Raw genomic sequence first — 19,281 nt, forward strand, 5'->3', positions numbered from 1 at the left:
TTGTTAGCCATGCACAAATTTGCACATGGGTATTTATAACTGGGAAACAACCAAGATGTTTCTTTCAGTAAGTGAATGGATATGTCAACTTCACTACACCTGGACAATTGAGCACTGAAAGGAAAGAGCAAGGGCAGTATTTGGCACGGCGGACAAGCTACTGCTTGGGACACCACATCCCATGTTAGAGTGCCCAGGTTTGCATCCCATCTCTGCTATTGATTACAGCACTTCCTGTTGCACACCCTGGGAGGCAGCAGGTGAAAGCTCAAGTACTTGGTCTCTCCTGGTGGAGAGACACGAAGTAAGTTTCTGGCCGTCAGCTTGAGCCTAACCCAGCCATGGCTATAACAGGCATTTGAGGAGTAAACCAATAGGCACAAGAGTCTCTATTCATCTTTCTATCTCTTTGCCATTTAAATAAATTAATGTTTTTAAGGTTTTTTGTTTGTTTGTTTGTTTTAATGGCACAAAGAGAGGAACAGAGAGAGGAGGGCTCTTCCATTTGCTGACTTCTCAAATGGCCACAGCACCTAGAACTGGCCCAACCACTTGGGTCATCCTCTGCTGCTTCCCCAGGCAAATGAGCAGGGAGCTAGATCAGAACTGGAGTAGCTAGGACTCAAACCAGCACCCATACGGAATATCAGGCACTATGTCACAGCCCTGGACCCTAAATTGATACTTTTTAAAAATGAACTATCGGGCCCGGCACAGTGGCACAGTGTTTAAGGTCCTCGCCTTGAACGCCCGATGTCCCATATGGGCGCCGGTTCTAATCCCGGCAGCCCTGCTTCCCATCCAGCTCCCTGCCTGTAGCCCGGGAAGGCAGTCGAGGACGGCCCAAAGCTTTGGGAACCTGCACCCGTGTGGGATACCCGGAAGAGGCTCCTGGCTTTGGATCAGCATAGCATCGGCCGTTGTGCTCACTTGGGGAGTGAATCATCGGATGGAAGATCTTCTTCTCTGTCTCTCCTCTCTGTATGTCCGCCTTTCCAATAAAAAAATAAAAATAAATCTTTAAAAAAAAATAAACTATCAAAGCATGAAGAGACATAGGAGAAACTAAAATCATATGATGAAGAGGAAAAAGTCGACCTGGAAATCTGTGTTTGGTGTCATTCTGCCTGTAAGATGTTCAGGAAAGGGCCCAGAACAGTAGCCTGATGGCTAAAGTCCTCACCTTGCATGCACCGGGATCCCATATGGACATTTGAAATGTATTTTTTAATGATCAGGAAAGAAGCAGTGATTGCAGGTGTTGGGGCAAGGGAGGAAGAGGTGGCTCACAAGGGTCTCAGGGTGGGGTGGCTGCTGTGAGACACTGTGAGGGTGGACACATGGCATTCCATGCGTACCCGGAGTCGCTGGTGACCACTGTGACTCCGAATGGTGATGCTGTGTCAAAGTGCAGGCTCATCTATTGTCACAGATGCCTCATCATCGGGGGTGGAGGGGACTGTGAGGGCAGAGTCCCTCATTCAGCTCATGACCCATTCCCGGCAGCAGTCTGTGGGCCGCGCACCTGCCTGGCCCTCACAGTGAGTGTGCCCAGGCCTTCCCTGCCTTCTCCGATTCTGAGGAAAAGGCCCCATTCTTCTGTCCTTGCTCCACACGCCGTTCCACTTGAAACCCTTTTGTGCTCCCGAGTTCAGCGGAAATCCCCACCCTGTCAATTTAATGTTTCTGCTTGCTGCCTAAGAGGCATGAAATCACAGCCTGCCACCCCGAGAGTAAAGGGCACTTTCCATAAATGCATAGATAGCAAGGCCCCAGGAACCTATGACTTAAAACATCTGGCCCCCCAGCTCCCCTATTGGACCATCATGAATCAGCCTGGCTAATAAGGGGGATGGGCCTGGTCATTAGGCCAGAGACAGTGAGGGCTGCCGAGCGGGCCTGGGAGGGTGGCCCTCGGCTTCCCAGGGCTCTGGCCAGCCTCTCCTGGGAGGGGAGCTGCCGCTTGGACAGGCCGTTTCCCCAGGGAGTGGCAGCTGCTTCCTAAAGCTGCATGGCTCCCGCAAGGCCTCCCAGCAGGAAATCATATTTACTTTCATGTGTTTCTGCCTTAATTACAGTCTTTCCTCTTCCAAGTATCTTTATTCATTATTTAAAAACAATTTTCAGAAATAACAAGGCCCTCATCCCTTCCCCAGCATGCAGTGGCTGTCTGCAACGCTGCTGCGAGCCTACAGCCCCTATTCCTGTGTCTGGATTTACTGTGTTGCTGTCATCAGAGTGTAGCTGTGACAGGGCAGGATGTATCCTGAAAACCTGCACGAGATGCTTTGCCCAGGTCGCATAAACAGTCCCGGCGCTTTGCTTTTTCAGCTCTGCATAATTTCATGCACGCTCGGCCGTTGGAGCTACATAATCTTCTGATTTGTCATCTTAATGGCTGCTTAATATTCCATCCAGTTAACATACCATCATTTACTTAACTGTTGACTATTGTCAAGGCCTTAATGAAAATTCCAATTCACTGTGTAATACAAGGGGAAGGAGGCTGGGTTGAATGGTTTCCGTTCTCGCCGTGCTGCGCTCGCTTGCACGCGTTAGCAGCCTGGCTCAGCTTCAGAAAGGCACAGATGCTCCTGCAACAGTAAATTGTGGGTGAGAGGTGTGGGACGTCACAGCTCATCTGCTGCCTGGGATGCCTTTTGTCCAGGATCCTCACCTCCTCTGAACACCATGCCTTCTCACAGCTGTCAGGGACTTTCCACCACACACTACAGTTTGGGGTCAAGAGTAGCTTCCGGCTGTCCATCCTACCCATGACCGGCAGGCGTTTGGAACGAGAGCCAGCAGCAGTAGTGCTCCTGCAGACAGGGCTCTGGAAAGTGTGCGTGTGTGAGCTGCTGTACGGTGCTTGTGAACAGGAAGGTGATTCACCCAGGGCAGGCCCCTGCCAGCTGTCCACCTGCGGCCTACAGCCCACCGCCCCCAGATGGCAGCTAATGCTTCCAGGCCAGGGGTGACCCACACCAACAGCAAGAGCCAGCCCAACAGTTTGGTAGACTTAGGAATTTACACTGTTGTGGGCTGGTTTGGGTTTGGGATTTTTAAGATTTACTTGAAAGGCAGTTACAGAGAAGGAGAGACACACAGAGACAGAGGTCACTGCCAAGTTGTCCACAATGGCCAAGGCTGGGCCAGGCTGGAGCCAAGAACCAGGAGCTTCTTCTGGGTCTCTCATGTGGATGGCAGAGGCCCAAACACTTGGACCATCCCCTGCTGCTTTCCCAGGCCTTCAGCAGCAAGCTGGATCAGAAGTAGAACAGCCAGGACTCAAATAAATGTTCATTTGGGATGACAAATGAACACACAGGTGGCAGCTTAACATACCTGCACCACAGCACTGGGTCCCTACAGCCTTGTCCATGGCACTTACCAGTTGGTCTTCACCTTAGTGTAGCAAAGTTCTACCTTGTGGCCCTTTCTCCTCATCGCCTCTCCCTCCCTCTGTGCCAACCATCCCAGGTGTCTCACACAACCCAATAGAAGTCATGCTTTGCCAATGTCTGAAACACCTCCTCACAGATATTTCGTTTTAGGGTTTCTGAGAATCTGGTAGGTAGCAAAGTTTTTCTCTCTATACTCCATCTAGAGAGAAAAAAATTATTCTTTGCCAAAGAAAGGATCTGGCCCCACCCCCAAGCCCGCTGTGAGGGGCTTTTCATCAGGAGAGAGCCCCAGGCCCCTCCTAGCAGGCCCCACTAAGTGGTTTTTGTTCTCATTCATTCTTTGCCTGTGCGGCACCTCTGTTGTTTCACCAAGGCTGGGCTTCTTGTACGCCCCATAAGCTGGCCTTGGAGCACAAAGCCTGAAAGCAGCGCCTGCTCTGCCCTGGAGGGGCTGTGTCCTTCCTTCCTAGCTTGTGTGAGCTGCTCCTCAAGGTGCGAGTGGGTTTCTGCCTGGTCCTTACGCCTTCAGGATTCCTGGCTGAGGAAGGAGATGGGCCTACCCTTCCTCCCCCACCACTGTCTATCAGATCTCACCTCCTTGTACTGCGTGTCATGGCATGGGTGGGCAACAAATACCTGTGTGGCAGGATGCTCCCCAGCCTTGGGAAGGATGCCACACCACACATGGTGCTCCAACATGCCAGAGACTGGGGTGCATCATGCTAAGTGGAACGAGCCCATAGCAGCTGCAGCTGTTAGAGGCACCCAGGTCGGTCAGAGTGGGAGAGCACAGGCCAGCGTGCAGGGTGTCCGGCACCAGGAAGCTCAGTGTTCTGTGATGCAGGGTTTCCGCTTGGAAGATGACCAAGTGCAAAAGGCAGAGAGTAGCTGTGGTTGTGCAACTTCATAGATGTATCCAGGCCACTAAATTATGCCCTCCAACAGAGCCAAAACGGTGAATGTGGTTAGGAGTGTTTTGCTTCTCCGAAGCCTCAAGGAGGCATCCAGCGTGTTCTTCCCGTTGGTACTGCCTTGGCTTGCCTAGTCCTCCTGCAGGGCATGCAGAACCCCCTCTTGTCAGCTCTCTGGCCATCCTTTTCCTGCAACCTGGTGGCTGGGGTCCCTGTGGGCTCTCTGTGAGTAATCTGGACAGCCCACCTTCCCCGTGTCTCCAACACGGAGTTCCTGCACACGTGTGTCCACAACCCACAGGGAGTCAACTCACCCTCTACCCAGAAAGCCCCTGATGGCACATCCTAGTTTCTCTATTTCCAGCACTGTTGCCATTCATGGACTAAGCAGCAGCCAATACAGATGTCTGGGGCCTGGCCCAGCTGGGTGGTCATCCTCTAGCCCACCTAAGCCCGGCCTCGGCATCCTCTCTGGAAGACTACAGGAGCCCCTTCCTCTCTCAGAAGTTCCCGAATGTGTGGGTCCAGCTAGATGACAGGCTGGTTAGGACAGGCTCTAGGACAGGTTGAAAGGCAGGGGAAGATTGTTTGGGCTTCACAAGGGAGAAAGGCACCATCTGGGATCCTTCTAGGGAGACCCTTGCTTGTTGGTTCTTTGAAAAGTGTGTGTGTGTGTGTGTGTGTGTGAGAGAGAGAGAGAGAGAGAGAGAGAGAATATCAGTTGGCCCTGTATGCTGGTTGTGCAGCTGGGGACTGGGAGGTTGTAAGAACACATCTGTGGCTTCATATTCATGTCTGGGCACTGCCCTTTAAAACTTAGGTTAGGGACCAGCATCACAGTGGGTGGAGGTGCTACTTGAGATGCCAGCATCCTGTAATGGAGTGCCAGTTAAAGTCCTACCCAGCTACTTGGCTTACTCTCCAGGTCCCTAGAAGGCAACAGGTGACAGCTCGAGTACTTGAGTCACTGCCACCTATGTGGGAAACCCAGATAGAGTTCCAGGCTGCATTCAGGCTTGGGCCTGGCCCAGCCGCAGATACTTCGGGCGTTTGGGGAAACGAACCAGCAGGTGGAAACTTGCTTTCAGTTTATGTAAGTGAACATTTAAAGAGAGAGAAATTGAAATGACTGATCTCAGTGGGTACATGCGGGCAGAGCCCAGAGCCTGTACTGTTTGTGCACAAGCTTTGCCCAGCAGAGCAGGATGCTGCCCTCGCCTCCCTGGCCAGCGTCTCTGAGCTCGTGGGCGGGCGTGCCGTGGTGGGGATCCCCGGGGAGGAAGCGCGTGCTACACACCCAATGGCATCTCTGCTTCCTTCCTTGTCGGCCCGCAGAATTCCAGCGGCAGGAAAGCGTCCGCTCCCAGCACAGAGGCATCCAACTGTACGACACCCCTTATGAGCCCGAAGGCCAGAGTGTCGACTCGGACTCAGAGAGCACCGTCAGTCCCCGGCTGCGCGAGAGCAAGCTGCCCCAGGATGATGACAGGCCTGCCGACGAGTATGACCAGCCCTGGGAGTGGAACCGGGTCACCCTCCCTGCCCTGGCAGGTAGGGAACCCTTGCCCTGCTCAGCGTGCTCCATGGGTAAAGGAAGCATACATGGGCAACAGTCGCCCCCTGCCCTGCAACAGACCCTGGGGGCTTTGACCAGCCAGCCATTCTAGCTGGGGTCCCCTCAAAAATGACATAGGTCTCAGAGGGTGCCAGGCCGTGGAGAGGCTCCAGGTTTCTGCCCTGCAGGATCCCAAGTCCCTTCTGCAGGGCCCAGCTGCTGTCATCCTTCTTCACTCTCTTGGTCCTACAGAAAATGACATCCTTACTCTGCCACATCCAGAGTTCAGACTGAGCTTTCTAAGAAACCAAGAGAAACCCTAGTCTACACTGCAGCTCCTACTGAGCTGGAAGGAGACTGGACAGTCCCACCCTGGGCCAGCTTGACTCAGGCAACCCAGCCCAGCTTACAGGATATGGTTCCTGGCTCCGCCTCTCCAGCAGGAGCCAGCAGCTTTGGCATGCTGCCCTTAAGAGGTTGAGCCTGGCCCTCCCCTAGCCAAGAACCCATCAAGAGATGCACACATCTCTCCAAGAGGCTTTCTGGAAGCTGAGTGTCCATCATTCTGCCACAATCACTCTCATGCAACCCTTCTGGCCCTGTGGCCTAGCCACAGGGGTCCCACATAGTTCATCTGTGCTTCCACGCCACAGACCTGATCTCCTCTTTCACATCTGTGCACAGACTATGGTCTGAGAGTCAGACAAGGTGGAGAGTGTGATCCTGAAAGATAAGATACAGCCCAAGTGTCCACTGGGAGAGGTAACTTTGCTGGGTGTCTGTGTATCCGTGCGCAGCCACTGAACAGGATGGCCTAGGAAAGTGTTCATGATTAATGCTGGGAGACAGCAAGCCACATGCAAACATGTGTTTGTTCACTTGAGATTTGGGGCCTGACAGAAGTCAGCAACCAATTAATTCTCACCACGCTGAAGCTCCCATAAAATACACTTGGACTTGAATCTGCCCTTTGTTCATAGACAGCTAGACCCATCTTCTCTTTCCAACACCCAGCAGTGAACCCTGGCTCAGTCCTGAGCCCCTACATTATCAGCTGAGCTGTCCTGCCTCAGACATGTCACTGGACACAGCATGTCCTATGCAAAGCCCGCGTTCCCGTCCCATGAAACAGCCTTCTCTGCCTCCCGCCACCCGGGACAACTCCATACCTGCTATCAGAGCCAGCTGAAACATAGCCATCGCACCACAGCTTCAGTGGCTTTCTCACCTACCCCTCCCCACTGCCCCATCGAGTTTGCCACACACATCACTGGTGGAACATCTCTTGCACCACATCAAGATTAGTTCTGTAGGTGTTGCTATCACCTGTCAGGCCGCAGGCTCCCCAGGGACACTGCATCTCATTAACCTCACCACATCCTTAGCACCTGGTGGAGAGCCAGAATCAAGGTCTCACACCACCTCCTCCACGCAGTGGCTTGAGGTTCTGGCTCGGGCATGGTACTGGACTCCATGTGCCCCTGGCTGATGGATAAGAAGTCAGTTCCCTCCAGGCCTGGGAGGCCTGGGAAGAGCCATTTGCTGAAAGGGCTGACTGGCTCCTACAAACACTGAGGGCCAAGGGCTGTGCCGTGAGAGCAGCAGGTGTGGGTGCTTACCCAGGCATGAACCAGCCAGCCGTAGATCACCCTGGGGTGCTCTTAGCTTGTGTCTGTTTTGCTGTTCAAAGCGTGGAAACTGCACCAGCAGCATCCACTCCCCTTAAGAGCTGGGGACAAGAGCAAGGTTCAGATCCCTATACCTGTGTAGAGTTAGTCTGGGTTGCTATCTTTTTTATTTATTTTCTTTTATTTATTTTCAAGAGTGACACACAGAATCCTTACACCAAGATAACCCCTAAGGGTGAAAAGGAACCCAAACAGTTGGGAATAAAACTGGCCTTCAGATAAGGGATGCCAATGTCGCAAGCAGTGGCCTACCTCAGCACACTGAACATGTTTTAGCAAAATGCCCAGGTAGGGGCTGGGGGTAGGGTGTGTGTGTGTGCACCTACCCTCGAGGACCACATCTTTCCAAAACTTCTCAGGCCAGACCTGCCCCCTTCTGCCCAGTAGAACCTAAGACTAATTTCTGAGCCCACAGTGGGCACTGCGGCCTTGGTTCAGCATCGATGGTTACTGCTCCCCTGTGTCATCATGAATCAGCCATCCTGGGCTGTTGAGAGAAGACAGATGCAGGCTCCCGTCCCTGTCCCTTCCTTTCATACCTGCTGCTTCTGGCTCCACTCAGTCCACCATGCTGGAGGGATGCCATGCTCGCACTGGCCACTAGTCATGGCCGTGTCCTCCCCCAGCGTGATGGGGCACAACATGGGCAGGTAGGATGCATCTTCACAAGTTCCCATCCCCTTAGTAGCAGAACATGAGAGGTTGAAAGGCCTCCCAGGCTGGTACAGTAAGGATGGCTGGCAACAGCTTGCTGGGCTTGCAAAAGTGTCTTGCTGGCCCTGTGTATTCACCCAGCAGTGCAGTTACTCAGGAATGTAGGCCAGAGTTCCCACCTGCATCAGTGGGTGTGTGTGTACACATACATGGATACTCCTGCTTCAACAAGTCGCCTGTATGGTTAAGGAGGGCCTGGTTGGGCCCTGACCTTACTACATCAGCTGTACCTATTAGAAATGCCTCTCAGTCCCTCTCAGCTTCTGGGACTGGGCAGCCTGGGGTATGGGATCCATGGGGTGAATTTACCTGGGCAAAAACATCCCCTTCTGTGCTTAACCCTCGTGTTCTCTGATTCAGTGTGTTTAAGCTGGGTGAGGGATCCTGGGGAATGTGTTCACAGTTCCCAAGGGCAGAGCTTGTGAGAGGGCCCCGTGGGCCAGGCCAGGCTTGCCAGCCCAGGTCCGTGGACAGCATTTCCGAATGTGTCATGAGCTGCTCACCCCTCAAGGGTTTGCAGGCAGAAGCTCTGGCGAGGCAGGGTTGGCAACAGGAGGCTGGCCCTGCCACCAGCTGCAGGAGTACAGCCAGGCTCCACCTGTGCTGCCACAGTACCCTCCTTCTTTGCCACTTGTCTTGCATCTGGGGAGGGGGCCCATGGGCTCTGCTTCAGAATGCAGCCCAGCACATGCACAGGTAGGTGTTGATGCCCAGTCTGTCCGCAGCCTTAGATTTCTCACCCTCCAGCCATGAGTAAAACAGCCATTCTGGACTGTGCGGTGTCTTCGTTCCTTGGAACTGACAACCCTCCACTTCTCCCAGAGGTTGCAGACTGCTGAATGAGACATCTATGTGTTCTTCCAGGGCCCTGAGTGTTTCCCACTCATTCACCCTGTAAGAGGTTGGTGTGACCTCAGCTAAACCCCTGTGGCTTGTCAGAGCCCAGTCTCTGCCTCCTAAGGACTCACAGCCGGTTAGACCATTCCCCACAGGCTCTGTCCACCAAGCTGCCAGTCCACCAGCCCTCCCCCAACTCTCCCACCACAACGTGCAAGGGACAGCTGCCTTCCAGAGCTGGGTCCCACTGTGGCCTGGTGTGAGTCACCCTGTGCAAGTCTGCATGGCCACATTTTATAAGGCCACAGGTAAATCCAGAAATGGCCTCCTTCCCCTCGATGTGTAGCCAAAGGATGTCTGGAAGTAAGTATTGGAAAAGTGAGTCTTCCTGACTCCATGGCTTGGTGGTGCCGCTGGTGAGGGGAGCAGGTGGATCCTGCACACAAGGAGAGGCTACAGGCTGAGCAGGCAAGCTGGAGAAGCAGGGTCTGCACCTGACCTGGGAGCCCTGATTCCCTCATCAGGGAAGTAAGGGAGGGTATCCTCACTGCAAGATAGCACATCGGGGGGAGCAGGGTGGCGTAGCCAGTGCTTGCCATGTGCCTGCTGTGTGTACATTGCCAATTCCTCCTGGATCTTACTTCCTTCTCTTAGTTTCTTACTTTGGAAACTAAGGCCCAAAGACAAGAAATAACCAGGCCCTAATCCCATGGGATGTGTACCTCTCCCCAACCCCTCACCCCATGCCAGCCTGGATTGAATCCATGACCATGGATTGAATCCAGGTGCATCCGTGACCATCATTGAAGCCTGCCAGCAGTCTTCTGTGCCTTCTGTGTCCTGCAGCCTCAGCTGGTGCAGGGCCTCTGGAGAGGCTGCAACTGAGGATGCTCTGAACAGGTGCCAGGGGTCACAGGAGTTGTGCTGCTGGTTGCTTGTGTTCTGCCACCACTCAAAACAAGGAGGGACCCCACACAGCAGAGTCCCATTTGCACCTGACCTTCTGGGGAAACTGAGGCAGGCACAGGTGTGCCAGGGGGCTGCTGAAGACTCCATGGCAGAGCTAGCCAGGCCAGGCACAGGGGGTGGAGCCACATTTTCCTTTTAACCCAGCGAGTAGAGCTAAGGGTGTGTTAATCTGCGGTTGAGATGCAGGTAATCAGGGTGTGTGAAGGAGGAGCCATTCAGATGGGGAGGATGGGGTGCGTGTGGCACCCCAGATAGAGATCCTCGAGAAACAAAATCTTCTCATGTGTGACTCACTGTCTGAAGGTGTATCTCCAGCGAAATTACTTTTTAGGCAACGTCCTGGGCTCAGCCTGAGACAGGTCTGCCTGCTGGCATAGGTAGAAGACAGACATGACTCAAACTAGTTCTTTGGCACAACATGGTTATTTGGGGTCCTTCTCTAACTCCCCGCCCCTCACCCTACTGCTTGGTGGGTTCCTCACCTAGAAGGCATCAGACCATTTCTCCTTCACATAGATTGCAGCTTCTGGACCTCAGATGAGCTGTGTAGTCTCCCCAACCTTTAGTTTTCCCAGCTGTAGAATGGGCTTAGGCACAGCTGTGTACCATTTGGGGGCTCTGTGACAATCCAGTGAGAAGATTGGGCAGAAAGTCATTGCAAGTCGCTGAAGGGTGTCGCATTTGTCAGACTTCTTATAGTGTGCAGGGGAGGCTTGCTGTATTAAATAAAGTCTAGTTTCATATAGAAGCCATATTCATAAACCGACTCTAAAGCAGCCACCGAGGGCCCATTCACTAAGCTCATTCTGGCAGTGAGTGGTAAAACAGCCCCCAGTCCTGTAGGAAACCCTAGGATGTATCCCACCAGCAGTTAGCACCCCAAGTCTCCAGAGGCTTCTGTTCTTCATTCAGTCCCTCCCAAGGATGAGGCTCTGGGCGTGGGGAGCCCCTCCCCATTCCAGGGGTGACGCATGTGCATTGGTTGGTTTACCTGGAATAGGTAATCTCGAGCTTGAGTCACCCAGAGAAGAGTTGAAGCCACTGTGTGGCCCCACCCTGAGTCCTTGATTCAGAAGGCCCAAGAACCTGCATTTTCAGCAGATGGCTCTGGGGACCTGGGACCCCACTGTGAGAGCCAGAGCAGAGTACATGCTAACGCTAGGGTCAGAACGGAGTTAGGGGGACATGTCGCCTACTCCAAGAAGTCTCCTAGGCTCACCCTGGTTAAAACCAGGTCCCTTCCTCTGGATTCACACCACAGCTTGGACCGGTGTCACCAGTCAGATCTGCACTTGCAACTTTTGGCGTGAGCAGGGCTCGCAGCTTTGCCAGTCACCCCTTTTGGACCCCTTCTGGATTTCAGCCAGTGAGGCTGCAAGAGCAGAGGCAGAGAAAGCAAGGTGTCAGCTGTGTCTGTTCCCTAAGCAGTCCTGAGTCACCTTGGAACTAATGCAATTAGGGACCTGAATTTAGAAAACCCTAAAGTGAGGGGGGGGATAAGGAACGATTGGACGCTGGTCCTGGGGTGTCCCTGGGTGCTGTTTCAGTTGCCCTTACATAGCGACTGCAAACAGAGCCCTTCGTCTTGGGTGGGAATGGGGTAGCTGAGGCAGAAACAGGGCTGCCTGCTCCCTGCTCCCTGCTGTATGCTTCCCGTGTACACGCACGGAGGCTACATGTGGGGCACTGCCCTGTGCTTGCTGTGCCCACAGCACCCTGTGACTCAGCCCCGCCTGCCCAGGTAAACACGCCTGGACTCGGATTCTGTGGACTGCGGGGGAGGGGAGACCTTCGACCTGGCCACAGCCACCTGCTGCACACCCACCAATGCCGTCTCCGTGCAGCTGGCTCCGGGATGGTTCCTGCCCTCTGCATAGCCACCCAGAATGCCCTGGGCCCCGGAAGGAAATGAACAATCGCCGCTTGGGAGGCGGGAGCTTTGTGCTCTGTAATGAGTAACAGTTGTAATTAATGTTTAACACGTGTGAACAGCAGGTCTGACGAGGAAAGGGGGTGGGTTTCAGCAGGAGATCTGGATCGCCAGCTTCCTGTGGCTAATGTGTTACCGGAGACAGGTTTTTCCAGTCGGCTTTCTGTTTGAGATTCGCCTGAATTCACTGGGTGACCCACAAGAAAGACATCAGCATCGCCTGCTAGCTGCGCTGGACAGGCTTTTTTCCTCCTGTGGTTGGGGGAAGAGGCCGAGAGGTGTGTTGGGGGCTCAGAGTTCTACATGTGGATCTGAGAGATCCCAGATGGCTGTCGTGGTCCCCACCTGTGTCCCACCTAGCTCAGTGTCCCCTGCCATGGAGCACTTAGTTGTGCTGGAGCAGGGGCTTAGGGGTTGGATTATGAAAGAACTCGAACCTCAGGAATGCAGGAAGCCTTCAGGAAATGGGTAGGGGGCAAGGCTGCTATCCCAGAGGGAGTGTGCGCGGTTCCTGCATGCCATGCACTGTCCCCCAGCTGGGAGGCCTGCAGGTGAGAGCTCTGGGTGCTGTGGTCAACCTATCTGAACGCCCAGGTGGAACGGAAAGGGTTCCTGCCTATGTGAGAATCAGCTGCAATCAAGAGGCCACGCCAGGCGGTGGCTGAGCTGTGGTGGCAGTCCAGGCATGTCAGGTAGCCTCCGAGCTGTGTGTACAGCTGGCGCCCAGCTTGTATCCTCCTAGCCCCCCTCCTAGCTGTGTACAGCAGGCAGTGACAAAAACACACAGCTGGCCTGAGACTGTGAACCACACAGCTGGGGCAACTCGTCTCTGCATGGCTCCATGCAAGTCCTAGACTTGTCCATGATGGAAAAGTCAATTTCTCAGGGACTGGGGTTCCAATATCAGCGTGGGGGATGCCTGCTGGTGGGCCACCTGCCTCAGACTTGAGCAGGTCCCAAGTATGTTAGAGAGGTGGGCTTGGCCCATAGCTCAGGGAGGAACTCAGGGAGGGACTCCAGGAGGGATTGGGCCAGGTGAACTGATTGTAAAAGCCTGTTCAGTTAGTTGCCTTTGCTTCTACATCTGTAAAGTGAGGTGGTGCCTGGCAGTAAGAGTTGAGGACATAGTGAATGCTCAGGGGGGCTTCTGGCATCACTGGCATCACCACAGCTGTCTCAAGAATATGGTGCTCCGTGGACAGGATTTGTGCCCAACTTGCTATGGCCTGCAGGATTTGGGAGAGCTGGGTCATGTCCAGGTTCAAGTGGAACTGTTGACAAGGCAAGGGGTGGAAGGGGGGGTGTGACATCACTTTTGCAGGCCTCTCTTTCTCACCTGCAACACAAGTTATGACAGGACAGTGGCTTCCTCTACCCACGGCCTGTGCCTTGGATTGCCTGTGGCCAGGTGCCCAGCTCTGGCTGTCCACGTGTCCCATGGGAGGGGACCACAGATCAGAAGGCAGAGCCACACCTCCTCAACCAAGCCTGCCTCCCCAGCCCAGTGGCCCTCCTGGGGCCCAGGTGGCGGTGACAAAGAAAGCCTCTGTTCTCTGCTCCTCCTACACCGGGTGGCCATGCAGTGCCCCAGGGCCTGCCAGTGGCTGTGAGGTGAACACAGAGGCCCCTTGTTGGTGATCCTACAAGCACAAGCTGAACATTTGCTGGGGTGCATGCTATCTTACAACCTGCCTGGAAGGAGAGCTAGGCTCTCAGGGCGTCCATTTCTCCATCCACAAAATGGGTCTTCAAGGAGATCCTTTCAAGACATTTGAGGAAAACAAAGCTATGTTGTATAGGGTTATTCTGCTACACAAGGATTTGGTGTGCGTGCGTAGCTTTTTCAGGTTGTTTACTTCCCTGGAGTTTGTCGGCGAGGATCAGTTGTGATTGGAAAGTGAGCAGCAGGGACTTGTGGTGCAGATGGAGTTTGCCATCAGCAGGTGTCTGCATTGTTGTGAATGTTTCTGGCATTTTGCTGGATCTCTGGCTAAGTCATCCATTCCCTCCTTCCCAACCAGTAACACATGGTCTTGCTCCTTGTTTGCTCCTAGGGACACAGCTGTAGCACAGTAAGCACACGGGGAGTCCCAGCTTAGGGCTTGCATAGCTCAGGGGTCCATGCCTGGGGCTGGCTCCTGGACCTGGTGAGTGATAGACATCAGGAGTGAATACCAGGCCCTCGTCTCAGCACGTGGTTAGCAAATGCAGCCCATGTTCCCTTCCAACTTCTCTTTTTCTCCCTTTCAAACAGAATGAATGAATAAATTTTTGGAGGAGCAGGTACCCCCTGAGTCTTCCACGGTGCCCGTCAATGCATAGGAAGCACTAAGTAAAGATGAGGCCATTTTTCCAAACTGTTGGTGCCCATGTGGCCTTTCTGATTGATCAGTGGAGGCTTTGAGGTCTCTCGAAGCTTCTGGCTCACTGGGGTATTGTGGTGTGAAGAAGGTGGCATCTGATACCTGGAAGGAGGGTTTGTAAGCTCTCCTGTGACCATGGGCACTGATGGAGGTGCCTTGGAATCGACCTCCAGTTACTGACGAGGATCACACTTCGAGATTGATGGAGGTCAGGTCTGCCAATTCCAGATGGTGGGCTCCAAAAGCCTGGAAGGGGAATCAGAACAAGGGGAAGATCTGAAGGGATGTCAGAACATTCCAGAAGGTGTCTAGACCAAGCTGGAAGGCTAGCCAAGCCCTGGAGTGTGTTTGAGCCAGGCCAGCCCCAGTGCAATGAGAGGTCCTCCCAGCACGTCATCTTCCCAGCTCCAACCCTCACTTCTTCGCCCCTGCAGGGATCCCAACTTCCATTTTTAATTGCCTATAGGTGGGATTAATTAGGCTTCCTCATTTTAACAGCTCACGTGGTGGCTGGGGGGGGGGCGATGCACAGTCTCTGTCTAAATGCTGATATTCTTGGGGGGAATTGTGTCTTTATCTTTGGCAGAAAAAAAATCACTAAAGTAAAAGAATTGCCACTTTAAATTGCAGATTAAAGAGAAACTTAATTAGAAGGAATGAAAGCAGTTGTGTTTGAAGCTTTTGTTCTTAATTTTTTTCTTTTGCTGCACCCGGGAGTTTGCATATTTGTATTTTAGGTGAAATGATTTGCCTAATTAAGCCTGTCAGTCATCACCACCTGTTCTCTCTAAACTATATGGCTATATTATTAAGCTTGCCAGCGAATGTATAAATTAATTCAGTGGGGAATTATGGTGTTGACTAGGACATTCGGAGGTTTTATCCAATTTACCGTATATGAAAACCGATATTTTTCTCCCCAATAAAGCAAAACAAGAGCTCATTAAGTCTCCTCTTGTCGTCTTCCCTTGAGTACCTGTTTATGTCAGCAGGTGTGTTGCTAGGCATGGAGACTGGAACAGAGGTGGTACAGCCCCCTGCGCTCAGCTCATGGGGCACCCTGCAAGAAGACTGACCAAGAAAACTGACCAAATGAGTCTTGGGGGTGAGGTCAGGGACAGCTTCTTGGGAAAGGTGACCCCAGACAGTTAAGTGGAATCAGGCAGGAGAAGAGGTTGGAGACCCCTTCCTGCTTGCTCCATGTGCACACCTCTGCCATCCCACCACAGAAATCCCTGCCCTGATCTTAGCTGGTGCCATCCCAGTGTGCCTGCCATGGATATGGCTCACACCCCAGCTCCAACCCTGCTCCCTGGGACAGCCAAGAGGCCCTCACTGTCTATATGTGGCTGGCTACAGGACAGAACCGTGCCAGACAAGAGAGCTGGAGCCCTCAGCAAGTACCTACCCTACCAGCTCCCCGACCTGGCATCCAGGGCTGTGGGCAGTTCTAGGCTGGCACCAGGCCTTCGTTCAACAAGTTTGAGAGTCTTCCTGCCCCTCCATGCAGTGCCCAGGCCTCAGGGCCGGTCCACTCCTGCACTCATGCTGCATCTGGGACCCTGCACAGGTCCTGCTGTCTTTCCCTTATACCCCCGGCACCTGCTCTCATCATCCATTAAACCCCATTTAAAAAACTTTTTTTAAGGAGCTATTTTAGGCTCACAGCAAAATTGAATGGAAAAGACAGAGAGCTACCACATACCCCCTGCCCTTCCTTTCTTTGCCATACAGCAGTCCTGTCACAAAGTATAAAGCAAATATCCCGTTGAAAAAAGTAAAACTCAGGCCCGAGTTACGGTCCAGCAGATTAAGTAAGTCTGCCTGCTCAGGTATCCCATGTGAATGCCCATTCAAATCCTGGCTGCTTTACGTCCAATCTAGCTCCCTGCTCATGGCACGCAGGAAAGCAACAGAACGTGGCCTAAATGCTTGGCCCCTGTCACAGGGAAGATCCAAATGAAGTTCCTGGCTCCTGGCTTCAGCCTGGCACAGCCCCAGCCTTGGCAGCCACTTGAGGAGTGAGCCAGCAGATAAATGATCTCAATCTCTGTCCCTATCTCTCTGTCACTCTGACTTTCCCCATCAGAATGTCTCAGCAGCTCCCACCTTTGGCACCATGTCTTCCTCCTTCCTCTCCATCTACTGAACCATGTTGTTTCTGCAGCACTCAAAGCAGAAGTTTACCCCAGGAGCTTGGTCTCTCCTCTGCACATGTCTTTCCCATGGATGTATCTCCTCCCCCAGCTGTTTCTACAGAGGCCCTCACTCATCACCAGCTGCTGAGAAGCTCACGTCCAGTGCTTATGTCTGCTCACCAGGACCAAGAGCTCTGTCTGTTTTGTTCCTGACCTTGAACCATGGCTGGCGCTAGTGTATGCACATTGTGGAAGGTCATAGGTAACATCTACAGGACTGCAGGACAAACAGGCCGGCCACATGTTCTACACAGTCCCTAGGGGCCGGAGATGGCCCTTGCTGCTGTCCACTGTGACATCCCTACAGAGGAGTGTCTGTAAGAGTCAGGGGTACGTAGAGGTGTCCAAGGGAGGTGGTTGTTGGTGGCTGAGTCTAGAACAGGTTTCATGCCTGTTTCTAGGTCCCAGCAGACAGCACTGCACCACTGTCCACAAGCGAGGGTTGAGTGCTGTCAACCTGGAGTTGCATTCCCAGGCTAGCGGGAAAACTTCTGCCTGTATGTGTGGCTTGGCCAAGAACGTGTCTTGTGGACCTACAGCCAGATGTTTTGCCAGCCATGCCTGGTTGACCCAATGACCCATGCGTGCCAGGCACCTGTTCTTGTCACGCCTCACAAAGTGGTGACATGGGAGATGGGCCTCAGAAAAGTTCACTCACTTAGCCAAGGCCATACTGGTCCCTGGCAGGATGCAGAAAGGGGGTTCAGGACCCTTGGGACCTTCGAAGGAGCCTCCTGGGTTCCCCCGTGTTTGCACGGAACTGATGTGATGATAATAAAAGTGGATAGTTGTCTCTGAGGTTTATTGATTTACCTGAAAGGCAGATCACAGAAGGTAAGAGAAACAGATCTTCACCTGCCGGTTCACTCCTCAAATGGGCAGTACAGCCAGGGCTGGACGGAACTAAAGCCAAGAACCAGGAACTCCATCCAGGTCTCCCATGTGGAGGGTAGGGGCTCAAGTACCTGGGCTGTCTTCTCCTCCATTCTCAAGTGCATTAACAGGGAGCTGGATCAGAAACAGAGAAGCCAGGTCTCAAACCAACAGGCTAGTATGGATGCCATCTTGGTAAACAGCAGCTTAATCCACTGAAGACAGTGCTGGTCTCAGAAGTAAATATTTATGAAGTATTCACTGACTCCCCACAAGACAGTCTGTGTGCAGTGGTTGATTTAAATCCTCAGGAAGTAGGAGCCCTCAGTACCCCGTGCTTCAGAGGAATCAGGCCCATAGGCAGCCTGTGAGGTAGACCAGCTGTTGTTCCCCAGGACCCTGACCAGCAGTTGCTGTTTTACCTTTGTAGGGTTATCTGTAGGTTCTTAGCTTCACCCAGATATTGGCTGAGCCCAGGACAGGCTGCCTGTGTACCCTGAGGCCCACACAGGTAGTTTGAATAAAGAGGAGCAGAGTTGGGGACTGCAAAAGGACCCCTGAGCAGAGCTCCCACAGCAGCAAGGAGCTAGATGGACCAGTGTGGCCCTCGCCAGGGACAGGAGGGGAGGAGCTCCTTGGAGGCAAGTTGCTGGCCCAGAGGGAGAGCCTTGACCCCTCATTGGAGAACCTCACAGACCCTCAAACATGCTGTGGGGCTCAGCAGCACTTGTGTCATGTCCTCAAAAGCTAGAGTCCCATCAGCCCTGTTTGCCACTGCTCCCCATTCCCCACAACCCTTAGGCCAAGCTGCCAGTCACCATGCACTCGCTTTGTGCCCTGCAGCCCAGTTCAACGGCAACGAGAAACGACAGTCATCCCCTTCACCTTCCCGGGACCGGCGACGTCAGCTTCGTGCCCCTGGAGGAGGCTTCAAGCCCATCAAACATGGCAGCCCTGAGTTCTGCGGGATCCTGGGTGAGAGAGTAGACCCCACCGTCCCACTCGAGAAGCAAATGTAAGTGTGGGAGTGGTGCCATCAAGCATGATGGGATGGAGGGGGGCCTGGCAGGACTTCAGGGGTCCCCTCGTGTACCCTCTGTTCCCTTGATCAAGTATACCTTGAGGCTCATGGAAGGGCAAGGCCACTCACAAGTCAGCAACATGCCTGACCTCCTGCATGCCCCTTCTGGCAGCCAGGCCATGTCTTGGCCCACCTGCAACCTCTGAGGGCCTGATTTCTTTTCTGGCTTACAGCTCTGTTTCTACACCCAGGCTGCTGGGTCCCAGCTGAACAAACCCTCTCCTCTCTCCATCTCCTTCCCTAGAGGTTTCCCACCTGTGTTCATTGGCCTGTCCCTGAATTTTCCAGCCCTCTCCCTCCTAGCCTCCCCCAGCACTGCCCTGGGCCAGGCACTTCACTGCCTTGCCCTTTAGCCACAGTCATCATCTCCCTTCTCTAAGACTCCCTCTCACCTGTAGGGAGGAGTTCCATTTCTCTAGCCTGCCATCTGCCCTGGGAATTGCCCCCCAACTCTGCTTTTTTGATTCTACCCCTGGCTGGTCTCCCTTACCCTCCCTCCCTGCCTTACTTGGCCTGAAGGTTGTACTTCCTGCGATCACGCCCACTTCACACTTGCCACTGTCTGACATAGCTGCTAGGTCAGCCTGCTGACTGCCCCCCACCCCACCCCCGACTCTGCATCAGCCCTGGAGATCAAGGGAGTAGCGAGTGATGAATAAATACTTGGCGAGTTAATGGACCTCTGCTGGGACCATGTGACAACGACAGTGGAGTCGTGCTAATCCCCAGCTGTGCCCTGACCCAGTGGCTCCAGGAAA

General features: G+C 53.5%; 1 protein-coding gene across 1 annotated transcript in view; it reads left to right on the forward strand.

The window, feature by feature from the left end:
- The window catches only part of SHB (SH2 domain containing adaptor protein B), a 103,860-nt gene that overhangs the window by 68,341 nt on the left and 16,238 nt on the right, over positions 1 to 19,281 (forward strand). Inside the window, exons 3-4 of the mRNA XM_040963517.1 lie at positions 5,651 to 5,866; positions 18,286 to 18,457. Coding sequence (XP_040819451.1) covers positions 5,651 to 5,866; positions 18,286 to 18,457 — 388 coding nt within the window. The remainder of the gene's footprint in view (positions 1 to 5,650; positions 5,867 to 18,285; positions 18,458 to 19,281) is intronic.

This window comes from Ochotona curzoniae, unplaced genomic scaffold (assembly GCF_017591425.1).
Source record: "Ochotona curzoniae isolate NIBS_2020 unplaced genomic scaffold, NIBS_Ocur_1.0 scaffold_3208, whole genome shotgun sequence".
Classification (NCBI taxonomy): domain Eukaryota; kingdom Metazoa; phylum Chordata; class Mammalia; order Lagomorpha; family Ochotonidae; genus Ochotona; species Ochotona curzoniae.